The 15,875-nt window shown below is 41.1% G+C and overlaps 1 protein-coding gene across 7 annotated transcripts; it reads left to right on the top strand.

The window, feature by feature from the left end:
- The first annotated feature begins 568 nt into the window (after nucleotides 1-568).
- LOC111252329 (calcyphosin-like protein) lies at nucleotides 569-14,224 on the top strand. 7 transcript variants are annotated; one of them, XM_022810047.2, is made up of 7 exons: nucleotides 569-1,024; nucleotides 1,479-1,850; nucleotides 2,174-2,274; nucleotides 3,875-4,052; nucleotides 6,286-6,469; nucleotides 11,370-11,579; nucleotides 12,756-14,224. In XM_022810047.2, exons 3-7 carry the CDS (start codon nucleotides 2,271-2,273, stop codon nucleotides 12,855-12,857), a joined length of 678 nt encoding a protein of 225 aa, XP_022665782.1. In that variant the 5' UTR covers nucleotides 569-1,024; nucleotides 1,479-1,850; nucleotides 2,174-2,270; the 3' UTR covers nucleotides 12,858-14,224. The 7 variants fall into 7 exon arrangements, with proteins under 7 accessions (XP_022665782.1, XP_022665772.1, XP_022665763.1 ...); XM_022810037.2 differs by having other exon boundaries at nucleotides 569-1,115; XM_022810028.2 differs by having other exon boundaries at nucleotides 569-1,285.
- Nucleotides 14,225-15,875: the final 1,651 nt, after the last annotated feature.

The raw sequence follows: 15,875 nt of genomic DNA, 5'->3' as shown, positions 1-15,875 counted from the left end.
TGAAAGTCCGCAGTATAATAACAATCGATTGCGAACCGTTTGCAACTTGTTTGTGCTGTCCTATCGTGACCTATGTCTATTGCCGGCGCCGCTCATTCGGCTGCTCTCGTTTCTTCGCACCATACGGAACATACGTATTCTTTTGTTCGACAACACAGACCAAAGACATTGTCCACTGTTAGTGTATCGCTAACCGCTCGGCGCTTAACTGAGGCTATTTCTAGACTCCACTGCCTGTACTCAACAGACGCACGTCAGCGTCAAGCGGCTCTGTCGAGTTTTTCTGCGTTTTTATTCTTGTACCACCTTCTATTCGCGGCTGTCCATAAAATATCGTTTCTTTCACTGTTTCTATAATAGGTCTACGTGGTCTTGTAAAAGGAGGTGGCCTTTCTGGCGCAAACAAGCGGAAGGAAGTAGTTTGCTATATAAAATCGGTCGGGTGCAAAGGCCGATACGACTAAAAAGGCGGAGGGGTTGTTATGGTGAGAGCGCGCCGTTTCGTCCTGTGCTGCCAGCTAACAGCTCTTGGCGGTTCTCTTTTAGCTGGCAGTAATGGTGACGGCGGTAGTTGCGAGGACTGCCTGCGGCGGCAGCAGCAGCGCCTTATCCCTTTAGCCATTATGTCCTTAGGAGTGTGCCAGCCGACAGGGTAGCAGCGCTGTTAGAGGCAGGCAGACGGGCAAGCTTACTTAGTCTCTTTCCCCGGATCGAAGGCAGCAGGACCTTTCCCACCATTTACGTCTACGTTTCACGTTGTCTCGTCTAACTAATGGCTGCCGCGAATGCCACTGCAGCATTGTCGGCATTGGAGCGGCGATCGAAGGAGCGCACCAGTCGACGGCATCGATTGCCGTTGATTGCTTATGCTGTTATACTACAGATCGACATCGAATTGTTGTCATCGTGAGACAAGAGAACCTCGTCTTGCCGCAAGCCCGTGAAGCGGAACTTGTTTGAGCTCTGGGTGCCTGTGTGACGTTTGCTGTTGATGTCTGTCCCTTCGTTCCCTCCGTTCCTTAAAGTCAGTCAGGCGGTGTCGCGGTTGTTGGTAACCAGCAAATAACGAAGAAGTCAAGCTACCTAGTCATAATTCTACATAAATCTGTAGCCCAGTTAGTAGTCGAAGCGTACTCGAACTCGAAACTCGTATGAAAATTTAGCACTCGATGAATAAACAGCAAAAGTTAATGCGGCCTTTGTCCACCGACGATAATTTCCAAACGTTGTCAACTACCACCTGACCAATGAAAGAATCTGAACAGCCCTAAAAAGTGTGACATAGGTGTGACAAAATAAAAACCTTATTTCAGCTTATAATCAATCAATAAAACCGACGGTTTTCACTGCTTAAGCGTAAAAGTGTCAGGTTTGAAAGATCAGGGTAAACCTAATAGAATATTCAACAAAAGACCAGTATTAAACATTACCCTAATATTAAGCTTCGTTTGTATTATTGAATTGCTGAAATCCAAAAGATACCTTACGTTCACCTGTCTCCGCTGCGCAACTTGCACGCATGTCAAGTCAGCCTATATCTCGACAGCTGAAGATCATCAGCAGCGTCGCAGAACACGAAGTCGCCATATACCAAAATCCATTTACAGATATTAGATGCTGTGTGCGTACATTCACTACCGGTGGCGCCAAAGACAACTTGTTTCTCACAAATTATCACCAGTAAGTTCAGAGACTGGACTAAAGGGAAACAGCAAGCGAAATAAGTGACTGAAGAAGCTGGAGCTTTGGAAGGCCACCCATCAAGGATTTAGCCGTGCATTTCGTTATCCTAGCGCCGTACCCGCTTTGCTTCGTCGAAAGTTTACATTCAACAACAATCTTATTGCACGGTAGGTGAGTTATATAGTCGTCGTATATTCACTAAGTAGCGTCTGTGTGATTGGCAACACGCGATTATATAGTCTGCTGGGAAGTTTGTGTAGCTGTCTTGATAATTCATAGTTGGATTCTCGTGGTGGCAGTAGTTCATATGTGAAGGGCAAAAGTAATTCTGGCGCAACCAAGGCATAATGCCTAGTTTATGTGGGCTAAGTGTAGAGTTCGCCCCGCCGGTGGGGTTAGATTAACAGAAAATACAAAAACTACTGACACAGCAAACTGGTGTAAGTATAACAAGTAGCTGGCCAACGCTAATGCGAATCCGACCTTCTAGCCCGAGATGTTTCAAAGAGAAAACTCGGCCGGTTATTAATTCCAAGGACAGATGATTACGTGCTGTGGCAACGTTACTCCGCAACCGGGGCAACGCAATGGGTAATGCAATGCAACTTAACAATCAGCTTTTGCACTAACTGAATTTAAAATAATGTTACGATTGCTACTGTCCAGCTTCTTTTTTTGCCATTTCTATTGCTACGTAATATTTAAAGCACTGTGCAATTCATTACTGCAAGCACTAGAGTCATTCATAGACATTATTAAGTATCAACTGCTGCATTCCATACTGTCATTGTCATTATAGTGTCTATGTAAGGTCAATAATAGGGCAAGCTAGTTGATCGGTGGGCTGCCGGTCACTGTGAAACCGCTCCTGGTGATGTGGCGCTACGTTGAACTGTCAATCTGGCCTCAAACCGACGTCCGACCGTTTATGGCCATCGGCCTACCAGGCGCAGTCCCGGCAAAAGTAGGAAAAATGGTAGCAACACTGAGGAATCTGGTACTTTAGCAGCAGCCGTTTCACATAATTCAGTCATGCTACATCACGCAGTTCCGTTAAGCTGTAATACCCGCTTCAAGGGATACAATTCATCTAGTTCAAGTAAACCCCTTATGCCTAATTCTCAGGATGGCCCCAGTCGAGCTGTGTGGCCATTCAGCTTGTATCGTATTATTATTAAATAAGGGCATATGTGAGCGCTAAGTCTGGCCCACAAACCCGTCCGACCGTTCTGACCCCGTGTTTGTGCCTCATTTGCGTTACTTACCGCAACGCTATCAGCAGAACAAGGTGGCTGCGTTGCAGCTAATAAATGTCCGCTACAATCTGGCCTGACCATATTGATGATACTATAGCTAGCTCGTTTGGCATGCTGTCCGTTCAGATAAAGAGCAACTTACTATGAGCGGGCCAGCTGCTTTGTCCTGAGCCGCCTGCACCTTCGCGCGCATTTGCGTAACACAGATGCTACAGTGTATATGCACTGGTTTAATATTATAGTAAATTCATCTGCTGCGATCGTGAGTTGGGCACGCATCAGCTATGTGGGGGCGATCTATGCAGCGGTTCAGCGTTGTGACACAACCCCCACATATAATAGTTCAGACAAGATTCCGGACACGCCCAAGTTGACGCTCCCAGTTCGCTGACTCCGATGGCTCGAGGTGGCCACTATCAGACGTAACGAGAAGCTTGTGCTCACAATCACTGAGTGTCCGCTGTACAAAGTGGTGCAATGGCGGAAAAAAGCCAGGCCAGGTTTCATAGAGCCTAAGTGTACGACGTTGATGACATGTGCTATAAGTTTTGGGCAGTGGTGTGAATTTAATTGTCTGGAATTTGATTACGTATAATAAGCACGTGGTGCTTCGCCTAAATAGTCGCTTAGCTCAGCATTGGATTACAAAGCTGTGAAAAGTCGTCGGCGACTTGCAAAAACAGCAGGAAAAAACTAAATGATCAGAAAGGCTTCTAGGTGTATGGAAAATGTGCTAGCGTTTTTGAATATTGCTCGTAGAGCAATCCCTAAAATATTGTGTAATGTTACGAAGTGAGTCGTACTCGTAGTAAATGCGGCTTTATAAGAGTCGTTAAAGGGCTCAGAGTTGTAAACAGAGGAAGGTGACGGGTAATCACAAATAAGCACGTTACTGAAGCTAGCGCCTGTTTAAACTTTATTGACGATGAATGAAGGTAAGACTTCGTCGCTGATTGCAAGCAAGATGCCCCGGCCCTTGACAGCCCAGTCTAACAACGAGCTGCAGATGCGACTTCGGGCCCAAAGCCAACTACTTCACGTAAAAGATGTGCTCGAGAAAATCCGTTTACTCTGCCTACAACGGGGTGCTAGTGGCATCCTCGGGCTAAGACGGTAAGTGGAAATTGGACATACATACGTATACATGACCATATGTATGCACAGTAGCAATCAAAAGCAGTATAATCCGTATCTTTTTCTCGGCCTAATTTGCAAATGATAGAAAAAATAACTAGTATTTTGGTTCCCATATATCCATCAGCGATAATTCGAAGAGCTAAAACGCAAGAGTCTTTTAGTAATCCTATTAATTAAAACCTTTTTTCCTACTTCGTCTAATGCATGTCAACTTGACGGTAATTCACTGCGTTTAGATTTTACTTATTATTCAAGTACATGATCTAATAGGTATAACAGGCCTTAGATATTCCGTGTACAATTTAATTTTTAATAAATTTTTGTCAGGCCACGCGATTGCCAGGCTACAAAAATTTTTTGTGGAAAACAGCTCTTCACAGATAATTATGCCGTCAATTCGGGGTCGTACTCCGTATATGACTTAAATGTCAGCGCGAGAAAAACAATCTTCATCTTGAAAAGGAAAAGCGGTCAAATTCGATTCGAGGTGAAATCTTGAAGACAGAGTTTTGAAGCTTCTTACTGCATAAAATCTTGTACTGTACATTTAAATTTAGCGCCGACTAGTAGGCTCTGTTGTACGAAGTTTGGTATTGGAGCTGCTCCTTGCGGATGTTTATAGCGAGCAACCTCATTACCTGGGCCTTATCGATTTTTCTTCCTAGCCTAGTTAAGGTGTACCCTGTATTCCTGTTTTGATATCGTAACTATAACAGGCCCCTTTCTGATTTGTATGCGGGAGCTAAACGTCTTTTGTTCAACTGTCGTGACGCTCGATCCTTTCTAACTAGGTTGGATAGTACTAAACAATTTTTGATTTATAGTGACAATAACATTGTTTCCTATGCTGCACATGAGGCGTTGGGCTTTGGATCGGCCGATGCGACGAGGCTTGTTACTACCAAGGAAGTCATGGTAAAGCCAATGATAAAATCAGTAGAATAACATGACAAAAAAGACGTACGCGGACAGCGGTAGATGCAGGACCGCATGAAGCCATTCGCAGAAGTAGAACAGATGACAATCGTATATGCCTACAAATGATAATTACATACATAAGATGTGAGCGATAGTTTCTGAAACTGATTCGTGCGAATTGCCTGAATCCTCATATTTTCTTCTGATCGCTACTATCTCAAATCGGCAGTGAGAAGTGTAATGTATCAACTCATAGACTATCAAGTAACTTGAACAGCGAGCTAGGCGAAGGAACAGCAACAAAAAAGGGCACTATCGACAGAGTGAGCGCACGTAGCAAACCTGTAGTCTAGCTACGGCCTTGTTAGTACCTGTAGACCCCAACGGGCGTGCGCATATACCTGAGTTGAATGTTGGGCACGTTTGCGGCCGTCCATTCCAGTGTAACTATTAGAAGTAACTGATTGACTGATGCGAGCATATAGGCCACTGTGTGATGGTGCTCCGCTGCGCAATCATCAAAAAAAAAAAAAAATTCGCCTATCTAGCTCGGTCGTTTGGTTAGGTATCTTGCCTGATTGTGGGCTTTGCCCATATAGATAGCCGTCGTGAGTATTCTACAGTAATTGAAACATAGATATAAATCAAATTAAATTCGTATAGAGTAAGTCTTTTTGCTTTGAATAAGCATGTGTTCGTAATGTTTAAGCAATTTGGAATTCGACCAAAACGCTAACCGTCTCTACGAGTTAACATTCGACAATAATGAGTAAAAGTGATGCTGATCATTATTGGAACGAGAAAGGTCAAGTAAAGCTCTTTGAAAGTATACCTTGTTACCCAAATAGTACTGGGAAGTGTTGAATAATGCCCATGAAGCTTACTAATCCTATTCAACTCTGGCTGTAAACGACAATGGAACGATAAATGTCGAACGAAAACAGTCTACTTTCCAGAGCAAAAGCGACGAGCCGATATTATTGTCTTTAATTGAAACTTTAACGATAAACGAATTTACAGCATTATGGAACATTACGAAGGAAACGAATTAAAATGGGTTGTCAGGAGTTTTTAGGCGACGATGGCGGTATACACTAAGTCTATCAAAGAACTAGCCACCGCGATCCAAGTTATCTTTGGCTGTCACGGTAGGCTTCAGGGCGTTTAGCGACGATGCTGTTTGGAAATGATAATCTTCACATACGCACGGCTGTCCGTAATTGCGCTCGCCTCTGTGCCTTTTCTTCATGCCTCTCCTCTTCCTCTATCTGTCTGCGTGTTCCCTTAACAGAATGTTCCTGCGAATGGATGATAACAACTCGGGCGATTTGTCTCGAGACGAGTTCGCCAAAGGACTTGATGACAGCGGACTTCGTGAGCAGCTCTCGGATGACGAAGCTCGTGAACTGTTTGATATCTTCGATTCAGATCACTCCGGAACTCTTAGCTTCGACGAATTTCTCAAACGCATACGAGTAAGTTGGGCCGATGATATTTTCGATTTTTGCCGTACGATATAAACCTAGGCAATTCTATCGCATAAGTCATTCCATCGTCGCCTAATTTGTTAATTATTACATAAATATATATATACATAAATTGATTTACGAATGCATGCACTAAATGGGCGAACCGGTCAGCGTGTGGCGCGCAAGTTTGAACGTGAGCAAAGCTGATGAATTGAAAGCAGCCGTGGTAATATATATTATATGACTTATCCAACGGTGACGCGTAAACCTTGTTCTTGCGGCTTTTAAAACTTTTACTTGCTCCTGTTGTGGTTCTCCATACCACAATATGCCGCATTACGCAGCGTACAATATATTCATTTCAATATGGAAATGAGATAACACTGTATTTGTGACGTTTTTCTGAATTACTTGTTGTTTCTTTCGTGCTTTCGGGACTCTATTCCACATATTTGCGTGTTTACGCTGCCTGTTGTTACTTACCCACTCGTGCTTGTGCTAGAACATAGAGACCTCCGGTGAAGCAAAGCTCTGATGGTTTAAGAAACAAAAGCTATATGCTGTGAAACTGTAATACATTGAGCTATGTATGACATATCTGCGTAGCCATTGAACTCGTAAGCTATATCGCCTGAAGACGCACAATTTTGATTTGACAAATCTTAAATAGGCTCGAGTATCCGACAACAATGAGGGGCTGCTATATACGCATATTATGTGTAATGTATTCACATAAGCTTATTTGACGTAAACAACATCAGCATCATGCCTTTACAAATACTCAGCCACGCCTACGTTCCACGCGCGGTAGCCATCGGTGGTGAATGATATTCAAATTATCATTTATAACGGATTTTTCTATGTCTGTCATAAAGGATGCGCTATTCCCAACTAGAAAATGATGACTGATACAATAATAGAGGCCACTGGGCTTCACACAGAAGACTGCCCCCTATAGTACAAGGCTTCTCAACTATGATACTAGCACTCGACTTGAGTATAGGCCATCCAGCCATTGGAGAGGCTTTAAAAGCACGCAGCATGTAGACAATGTGGTTTGTGTAGTCCTAATCGTGTAAGTCCATTTGCTATTGCTGTCCTTTCTTCTGAATTGTTCAAAATTTTTATTAGTTACTTCGTGCGAGCTACTCAAAAGGGGCTAGCTTTGTTTAATAATTGTTCCTGCTGAAGATTTTGTTTACAGCTTCCACATACGTAAATATACAGCTAAAGTCGTAAAGTCCGTACGTCCAGTATCAATCGTTTGTTACGTTGGGTCTATTGAGAGAATTGATTGGTCTGACTATGACGTCGACTCACGACAGGACGTATTCAAAGGTCGAGAATACGCGTACTTCTGCTAATCTACATTTGTTAGTGGCCTGCTTTTGGACTACAGTACATACAACTATTATTAGAAGAAAGCAGGCATACTTCTGATTTACAACTGACGCATCGACAGGTTTCGCAGCTACACATTAACAATAATGCCGGGAACGTAAACCCTTCAAATGGTCTCATAACGAGGTTTATTTTCTACTCGACTTGAGATAGGTGCAACTTTTTTTTGTCAAAAATACGTTAATTGCCAAAACTTAAGACTGTCGGTAACAATAATAACTGCAATGCTATTCGTATGCAAAGCCTTAGCATAATAAATACCCTTAAACTTAAACATGGACAAGATCTAAAAGATTATTAGTGTGCTTGCTAATGTAACCTTTATCTCCATTAGTTCAGTTATTTGAGTGTTTTTATAAGAACATATTTGACTATAATTATGTGTTTTAAATTAGCATGTTCTGTTAACGGATATAAAATTCTACAGGAACTTTCTACAGACCTTTATTGTGTAGACCATTGCGGCACCCACAAGCTGCTTATTCTTATCCGAGGTCTCGTTTCTTATGAGCCTACGTTGTTATTAGATAGGGTATATAGAACCTATGGGCTCACAGGACCTTGATCATACCCTTTTGTTACTCTGCTATCATAGTGCTACACTGTAGAGGCTATTTAGAGGCCACTGTCGAGCGTGGAGAAAAGCGGCCCTCGTTTGGCGACATTGACAAGAGATCTAAATGGAACCAGCTCACTTTTCTGTCCGTTCGGATCCTCCCCGCGGATCTATACACGCGCTACGAACTCCAACGGCTAAAAGTTAACCTGCCACAAGTAAAAATAACAATGATAACAAAACTATGATCATTCATGCAAGTTTGTTCATATTATTTGATGGGTGTAAACAGTGGGCTAAAGAACGACAAAAAATAGACCAATCGACTTTACTGGGTAAACATAATGACGAAGTACGCTTTGATCCGACTTCTCAACTTCATCTATGAAGTCTAGATATTATCTTCTGAGAATGTTAAATATACATTTGTTTTGCCTGCGGGCACAGTGACCAATATAGTGATAAATTATAAGTATATGCATAGCTTCTACATATATGAAATTTATATACGGTTTTTATATAGGGTTTTCGGAAAAGTACTCTTCGTTCCTAACCCAAAATTAAACTGAATATTTTTTTTGTATATCAAGACAGTATTACTCAATCGATCACCTTTTGCCATTTTCCTCGATATACCATAATCTTATTATCGTAAATTTTTATGGTTCCTTAGCGAGACACTGTGATAAGTGACGTTTGCATGTTTCTGTTAAAACTAAATTAAGACCATTAAGGGAGTTCTGCACAATCTGAACGAGATGATCGTCAGACACTGTAAAGACCAGATTATACAGCGGATGCATTCAAATTTCTCAACCCACGTAGATGTAGGTGGCGTGACATTGTCACGGTGGAACACAACGTCCCTCTGTTCACCGATTCCGGCCGATTTTTTTCAATGGCTTTTTGTTAGTTTTTGCAGTAGAGGTCCAAATCCAGGAGGCAGCAATTTATAGTACACGATGCCTTTCTATATCCGCCGAGCACATAGCGTCAACTACAGTGGCGTCAGTCTGGGCCTTGCCGTAGATTGTGAAGCGCACTTTTTTGCGTATAACTGTTTTGTATGGTTGACTCTTTATCACCCATCAATAACCGCTTCAAAAATGGCCCGATTTCATTGAGCATCTTTAGTGTTTCGCAAATAGAAATACGATCAAGGGAATTCGCTTATGTTATCAGTGGTATTGAATCTTTTTCTAAAGCCAGTTTTCTTTAAATGGTTTGAGTCTGTTTAATTTTTTGTCAGTGTCATGGCCGAACATTCGCCATCATTTCATCGACTTTTCCCGTCGGAATCAATCGACCACTACGAGGAGCATTTCCGGCATTAAAATTCCTAGAACAAAAACCACAGAACTAGCATTGGATTATTCATTTGGGTATCATGGGCCCGTAACGTATTTTCAGTATAAGCAGCACAAATTTTTCCATGGACTTGTGCAGAATGTGTTGCCTTCACCGTAATAACGTTTGTGCATTATCATTCATCTTTAAAGCGCTTCAGCTTAATCTTTAGGTAAGCTTTCTTTAAAGGCATTTCAGCACGTCAACTACTTTTTCAACGGTTCTGTGTATATATATGTAACAACTGCTGCTTACTGATACGTAAAGAATTCAAGACTATCTGCTTCTTAACAACAGCCGTAATGAAATACAATTGTAAGTTCTTCCTATAAGCTATATAGGAAATTTTGCATGAAACAAATATTAATTGGAACATCTGTCTTATCTAGAAACTGCGAATTATAAGTTACCTTCTCCTCAGGCCACTTACTGAAACTATTTTAGAGGGTTTAGGGTGCAGAAATTGTTCTGTGGGGACAGTAGCCTGCTGCACTGTTCTATTATTGATATAGTGGTTCTCATGGGCTCGTTGATAGTATACCACGTCAGTTTCTAAGTAATGCTTTCCGGCAACTCCAGAGAACTTTGTTACTTGCTGGACGTGCCTGTTCAATAAGTGTTTTCAGGTAAACGGTGCGAACGTCAAATCCTTGTTGATGAGTGACCAATATTCACTCCACCCAAGAGATTTTATTTAACCTAGAAATTATTGTCTCGAGCTATTATTGTAAATATCTGTACCGAAAAAGGTTGCCAACATTTGTATATATATTATATTGGACATGTGTGTGCGTTCAATAATACATCTAACCCGTACCCATATGAAAGACTTAGGGGAAATGGTTGTAGAAACTTCTACTGGTATCAGGTAAATTATTTCCATTTAGTCAGATCCTCTATATACTGGGTGGGTGTGGTTAAGGGGTCCGTGCAGTACGAACAACTAGAAAGGCAATGCTTCAGAAGCGACCTCCTCCTATCACTATTATTGTGGTCTTTGTCCTTGGCTCAGTGCCACGCCTAGGCTGTGAACGCAGCCTATTTATTACTTTCGCCGTTTTCAGCGCTTTAGGCTGAAAAGATCGTGAAAGGCCAGGAGCAAAAAGGATACAAAGTTTGACTATCGCTGAGCGTTCAACGGGTTGAGATTAAGTGTTTTTGTTATTTTTCATCAAAAAAGTACAGTAACAGCATTGACGCCGCCGGAATAACGTTAACGAGAAGGGAACATTCATGTTTCTATACATTAAGATGTATCTCGATCGGACCAACTTCTGTGGAGCTCCGAATTTGAAAGGCTTTCGTTCAGAGCGATATGTCGAGCGGACATACATAATAGCTATATGTATACAAAGCTGAGACGTAGATGACGGATAAATACGCGAATGGTAACAGTTTTATTGGAAAACCTTCTTGCCAAAGGTTTATTAGTCAATACTGAGTATCGAAGTGATTTCTGCACAGCTGAGACGCACTTCGTTTTTACTCCATTTAATGCGAAAATTTTTGTGAGAGGGGTTTTTTTTTCACTCAGGCAATAATGCCTACGGGGTGGTAAGTGGGTGTGAGCAAAATTTGTACTAAATACATGTTTAATTTCAGCCCCCGCTAAATGCGACTCGAATCTCAGTTATTGAAAAGGCTTTCAAGAAGATGGATAAAACAGGCGACGGAGTCGTGACGTACGAAGATGTCAAAGGCACCTACAATGTCAAGGCTCATCCAGATTATCAGAACGGCACAAAGACAGAGAGAGAGATCCTTACGAAGTTCTTGAACGTATTTGAGCAGGGCGGTATACAGGACGGAAAGGTATTGGACGAAACGGATTAATTTTTCTGTATCTATCACTCCATTCAGACAGACATATGTCTCTAGTATAAATTGTTTCATAAAACCGCTTTATATTCTCAGCCTATAGTCTAACGGTCTAAACATGTGTTCCGCTCCGCTCTATAAGATACAGCTAGCCTTATTATTCAAGTCACACATCTTAACCTATAAGGTTAGAACCTATAACGAAAATATGCTTTAGAGCTCACCGTGTTTTTGTGGGTTAAACTTTGACATAGAACAGTAACATACGAGTTCAGTGTACATTCAGCTCTTTCGTCTAATTAAAACTTCCATTGACCCCGTTGGACACCATTCCTTTGATATACTCAATCATTTTTGGCCAATATTTTCATTTGAATTTCTCAGACAACAAAAAAAAACAACAAAAAAACAAGTTATTAAAAGTGCACGTACGTATATATCCTTAAGGTAGTGTTATTTAAAATAGTTGTTCCATTGACAAATGTGCACGTACATACGCGCAAAGCCTAGCGACTTTGCCCTACCCATGAGTGTTAGGTGGGGCAAGTTCTCCCCAATGTCAGAACAGAATACAGGGGTGGTGGTACATTTTGTTGTACAGTAGGCGCAATTGTGAGAGCAACCCCTCAATCTTTCACCGTTCGTTTCCTGTCCTTCAGGTCGACCATTTCACTGCTTCTCTTGATAATGAAAGAGCAATCTGTAAGCAGTAATTATGCCTTTTTATGGTCTTTAGCATTGGGTTGGGGTTTTTATTTGTCTATCCTTGGGATCAATTTTGGCCATTTCAATGGTCATTTTCGCCTGTGCATTTGCCATCGTTCGCTCGTTCAGTCTGTCGATACTTAATGGCATGAACACAGAAAATTCTACAGGATTTTAGAGTTATACGAAACATTTCAGTAACTGTTTTTCATTAACATAAATATGTACAGTAAATCCTTTATATATTACATTGGTGTATCTGTTTAGCTATTAGGCTGAAAAATGAGTCTGCTAGAAATGACCTAGTCGAGGATTGTTATGATTTGATTGAGCTATGACAGCTGCCGTGAGCTTTGAGCCTTAGAGAACCTTCCGTATCGATGTCCGGGGGTATATAGGTACTGCCAAAATGTGATTATTTGACAAGCGCCAGATTAATTGTGCTTTAATTCTGTGCATATACAGGTGACATGGGACGAATTCCTTGACTACTACTCTGGTGTGAGTGCCTCAATTGATGAAGACCTGTACTTTGATCTAATGATGCGGAACGCCTGGAAGCTCTAGAAAAAAAGCCATACAAATAAATATGATGAAGCAAAACGTATGTCTATATAAATCACTATCCGCTGCTCTTCTTCGCCTTTCGAATAACGAATCGACCTTTCTTTCTTCCATGGTCACAAATGGATAAGTATCTCAGGACCGGCAGGGTATTACTGAACCCTGTTATTTGAAGCTGTTTCTTATATATTGGTCCTTCATGCTTACTAAAGTGTGGACGTTTCACGTTTATATACGCTGATATTAAAGCGGAAAGTGCCGAGCTGCGTGTACTTGCAAGTCTATCGCTAATGTTCGATGCTGCGCATTCGTCTCAATGGCCAGGGTGATGATTTGTAATTTAATGTTCGATTTGGTACAACTTTTGAACTACAAATGAAAGGTTTTTAAAGGTTGAAGAAAAGATTCAAGTACGAATTTTCCAGTCCAGACATTCGGTCAAACAAATTCTAAGGCATCCTAATTTGATTCTTATACCAGAACGTTTTATGAGATAGTTTAATTGGAAATATGAAATTCTATTGATTCATTCGAGTTGAACTTTTAAGTTACAATTAGAATAACATGGAGTTGCTATTAAGTAAAAAAGAAGTAACAAAAGGAAACTAAATTCTAAGCAATTTATTTACCGAGTACTTATAAATTTTCTAAGTTAAATGTGCTGCTATCAGATATCCTAAAAGACTAAGTGAGAAAAAAAATTGCTTGGGGTGTGTTATTGATATTGAAAAGACTAACTAATTAGATATTTAGATTGGTCCGTTTTTTTTTTAAATGTTGCCAGCGCAGTACCATACTTTTTGTCAAGCATATCATCAAAAGTGAATTAATTTAACAAATATATGCAGTTAATTTGGCATTGACTCTCTGCATACGCTTATTTAGGGTCTATGCGTTGTGGGTCCCAGCCATCGTAATTACTAGATCATTTCTAACCTTTCTCGCAATGTAGGTTTTCTCTTATGGTATCCTTGAGAGATAGCCACCTTAAAGCAAACACGTCTGCAACTGTAGAATCGGCGCAAGCTTATTATGTGGATCGTTCAAAGAAAACGAAGGGATCAAGATTATAAAAAGGATAACGAGAAGGAAAATAGCGATAATATGGGTCACAGCCATGGCTGTTGAGGTAAGACATTATCCTGTGAGAGTGACACCATAACTTCGGTTCCATTCTGTTAATCATAAAGCGCCGCTTCTTGCTCTGCTTCAAATAAAAGTATAACTTAGGTACTGCTTGTGATCACACTTCTGTGTGACAAAACATAATTTTGGCCAAAGATCTATTTTCTTTTTCTAAAGTCCTCTTTCCTATTAAAGTGACTATATGATACGAGAAATAAAGCACTGTCTATATACGCGACGCTAAACTGTTGTAGTCATTGGTTCCTTTAAGTGTCTACTGCAATCATTATGCTTTTCTAAGTATAAGTTCGTTTTGTTCATAACTATGAGGCGTAAAATTCAGCTGGCAAACCTGCCAAATATATTTGGGAATAACAAAAGCAATAGACCATATCTATAAACACACATACATTCTTCTGACATTTGTTTGGAGGCAATGGAGTAGTAAACTATGAAATATGAATTTATACAAAGGGTATGTCGAAGCCGGTGATCGGATAGATATCTACGACAGTTATGATGATGTGATTTGGCGCGTGCACGTTTGCGTGCACGATGCCAAAATGGAAGGGCCGTGCTATTTCGGAGCGTCACTTCGTAGCGGGTTAAGTTCTGTAATCAACTAAAGTTTCAACGAAGTGGGAAGGGGTAACGTATCTATCAACCTAATGTAAGTTGTCACACAATAAAGACCTGGCCCCACTCATCGAACGGGCCACTCCTCTCTGCGCGAGTGAACTTCAAATCGTCCGAGTATTAAAATGTTCTGCTTGAATCCGATTGACTAGGTACTACCTATCACAAAACCGGAAACGTTTTACGTGCTACCATAGTGGAAGTTTAACGTCCTCGTAATAGGACACTGCGTACACGTTCACCCACTGGTCTTAGATACGCGTAGTAGTCCAGGCTCAAAATATGACGTGGACACGCTTTATTCGATGCTGGAAGGGAGCCGTCCGAAGCAGTGCTTAAATAGCAACAATAAAACTCGTATATCTTATGGTAGCCACGTTAGGCGGCATCCCGAAGTATATATACTAAGCATATCTCTCATCTATTTAAATATACTATTGCACATCAAACGGAAGTAGTTTTCCCTCTAAAATCATTCTCTGTATGACAAAAGCAAGCAAAGCTCGCGTCTGTTTCTCTAACTGGTTCTTTTTTCTCTAAATACACATTTTTTCTCTACCTAGTTTTTTTTAATGAAAATTCTTCTACTACGACCAGTTTGCGTAAGTGTACATGCACATATTGTAGCTAATTAGCTGATCACGCATTCGAATACTGCTCTGGTTAAGCAGCAGCGGCTCAAAGATACTAACCGTAAACTTTGCCATGGCCGGTGGTACTGCATAGCTGGTACTTATAGGACAGAACCCTTGCAGCATCGAGGAAAACATCGTCCAAATGGGGGTCTGGATGCAATGGACGTATCTGGCTGGGTAGCTATGATGCAATGTAGAAACCCAAAATAAGTGTGTCCTATATATTTGTCATAATAGACAGGATTTATGTAAAGTAGACTAAATATAAATGTACTAATAATCTGTGCACTGCAATAACTATGCGACACACCAAAGGCGTAATAGTATTTTAATTTTGCCAGCAAAAGGACGAGCCAAAGCCAGTTACTTCTCCATGGTCAGCTGAACGAGATGGGACTCAACGCAAGGTGGAATGGGTCTCTGGGTTGTTTAACGTGCGCTTGCGAGTCTCATTGCTTTGATTGTCATCGGTCAGATCCATACATTCGCAACTGTCCCTAATCGTTACCTCAGAGCAATGTGGGCCTGCATCGAGCCGGTTCAGGTGTCGCTAGCACGTGACTTCAATGTACAGTAACAATACCTGGGAACTCGGAATAAAGTAAAAGATAGCGGGTTTCTGAAC

The sequence above is a fragment of the Varroa destructor genome, unplaced genomic scaffold, assembly GCF_002443255.2.
Source record: "Varroa destructor unplaced genomic scaffold, Vdes_3.0 BEIS01000001.1, whole genome shotgun sequence".
Classification (NCBI taxonomy): domain Eukaryota; kingdom Metazoa; phylum Arthropoda; class Arachnida; order Mesostigmata; family Varroidae; genus Varroa; species Varroa destructor.
Note: the sequence above shows the minus strand (reverse complement) of the source record. Positions and strands in the feature narration are given on the sequence as shown.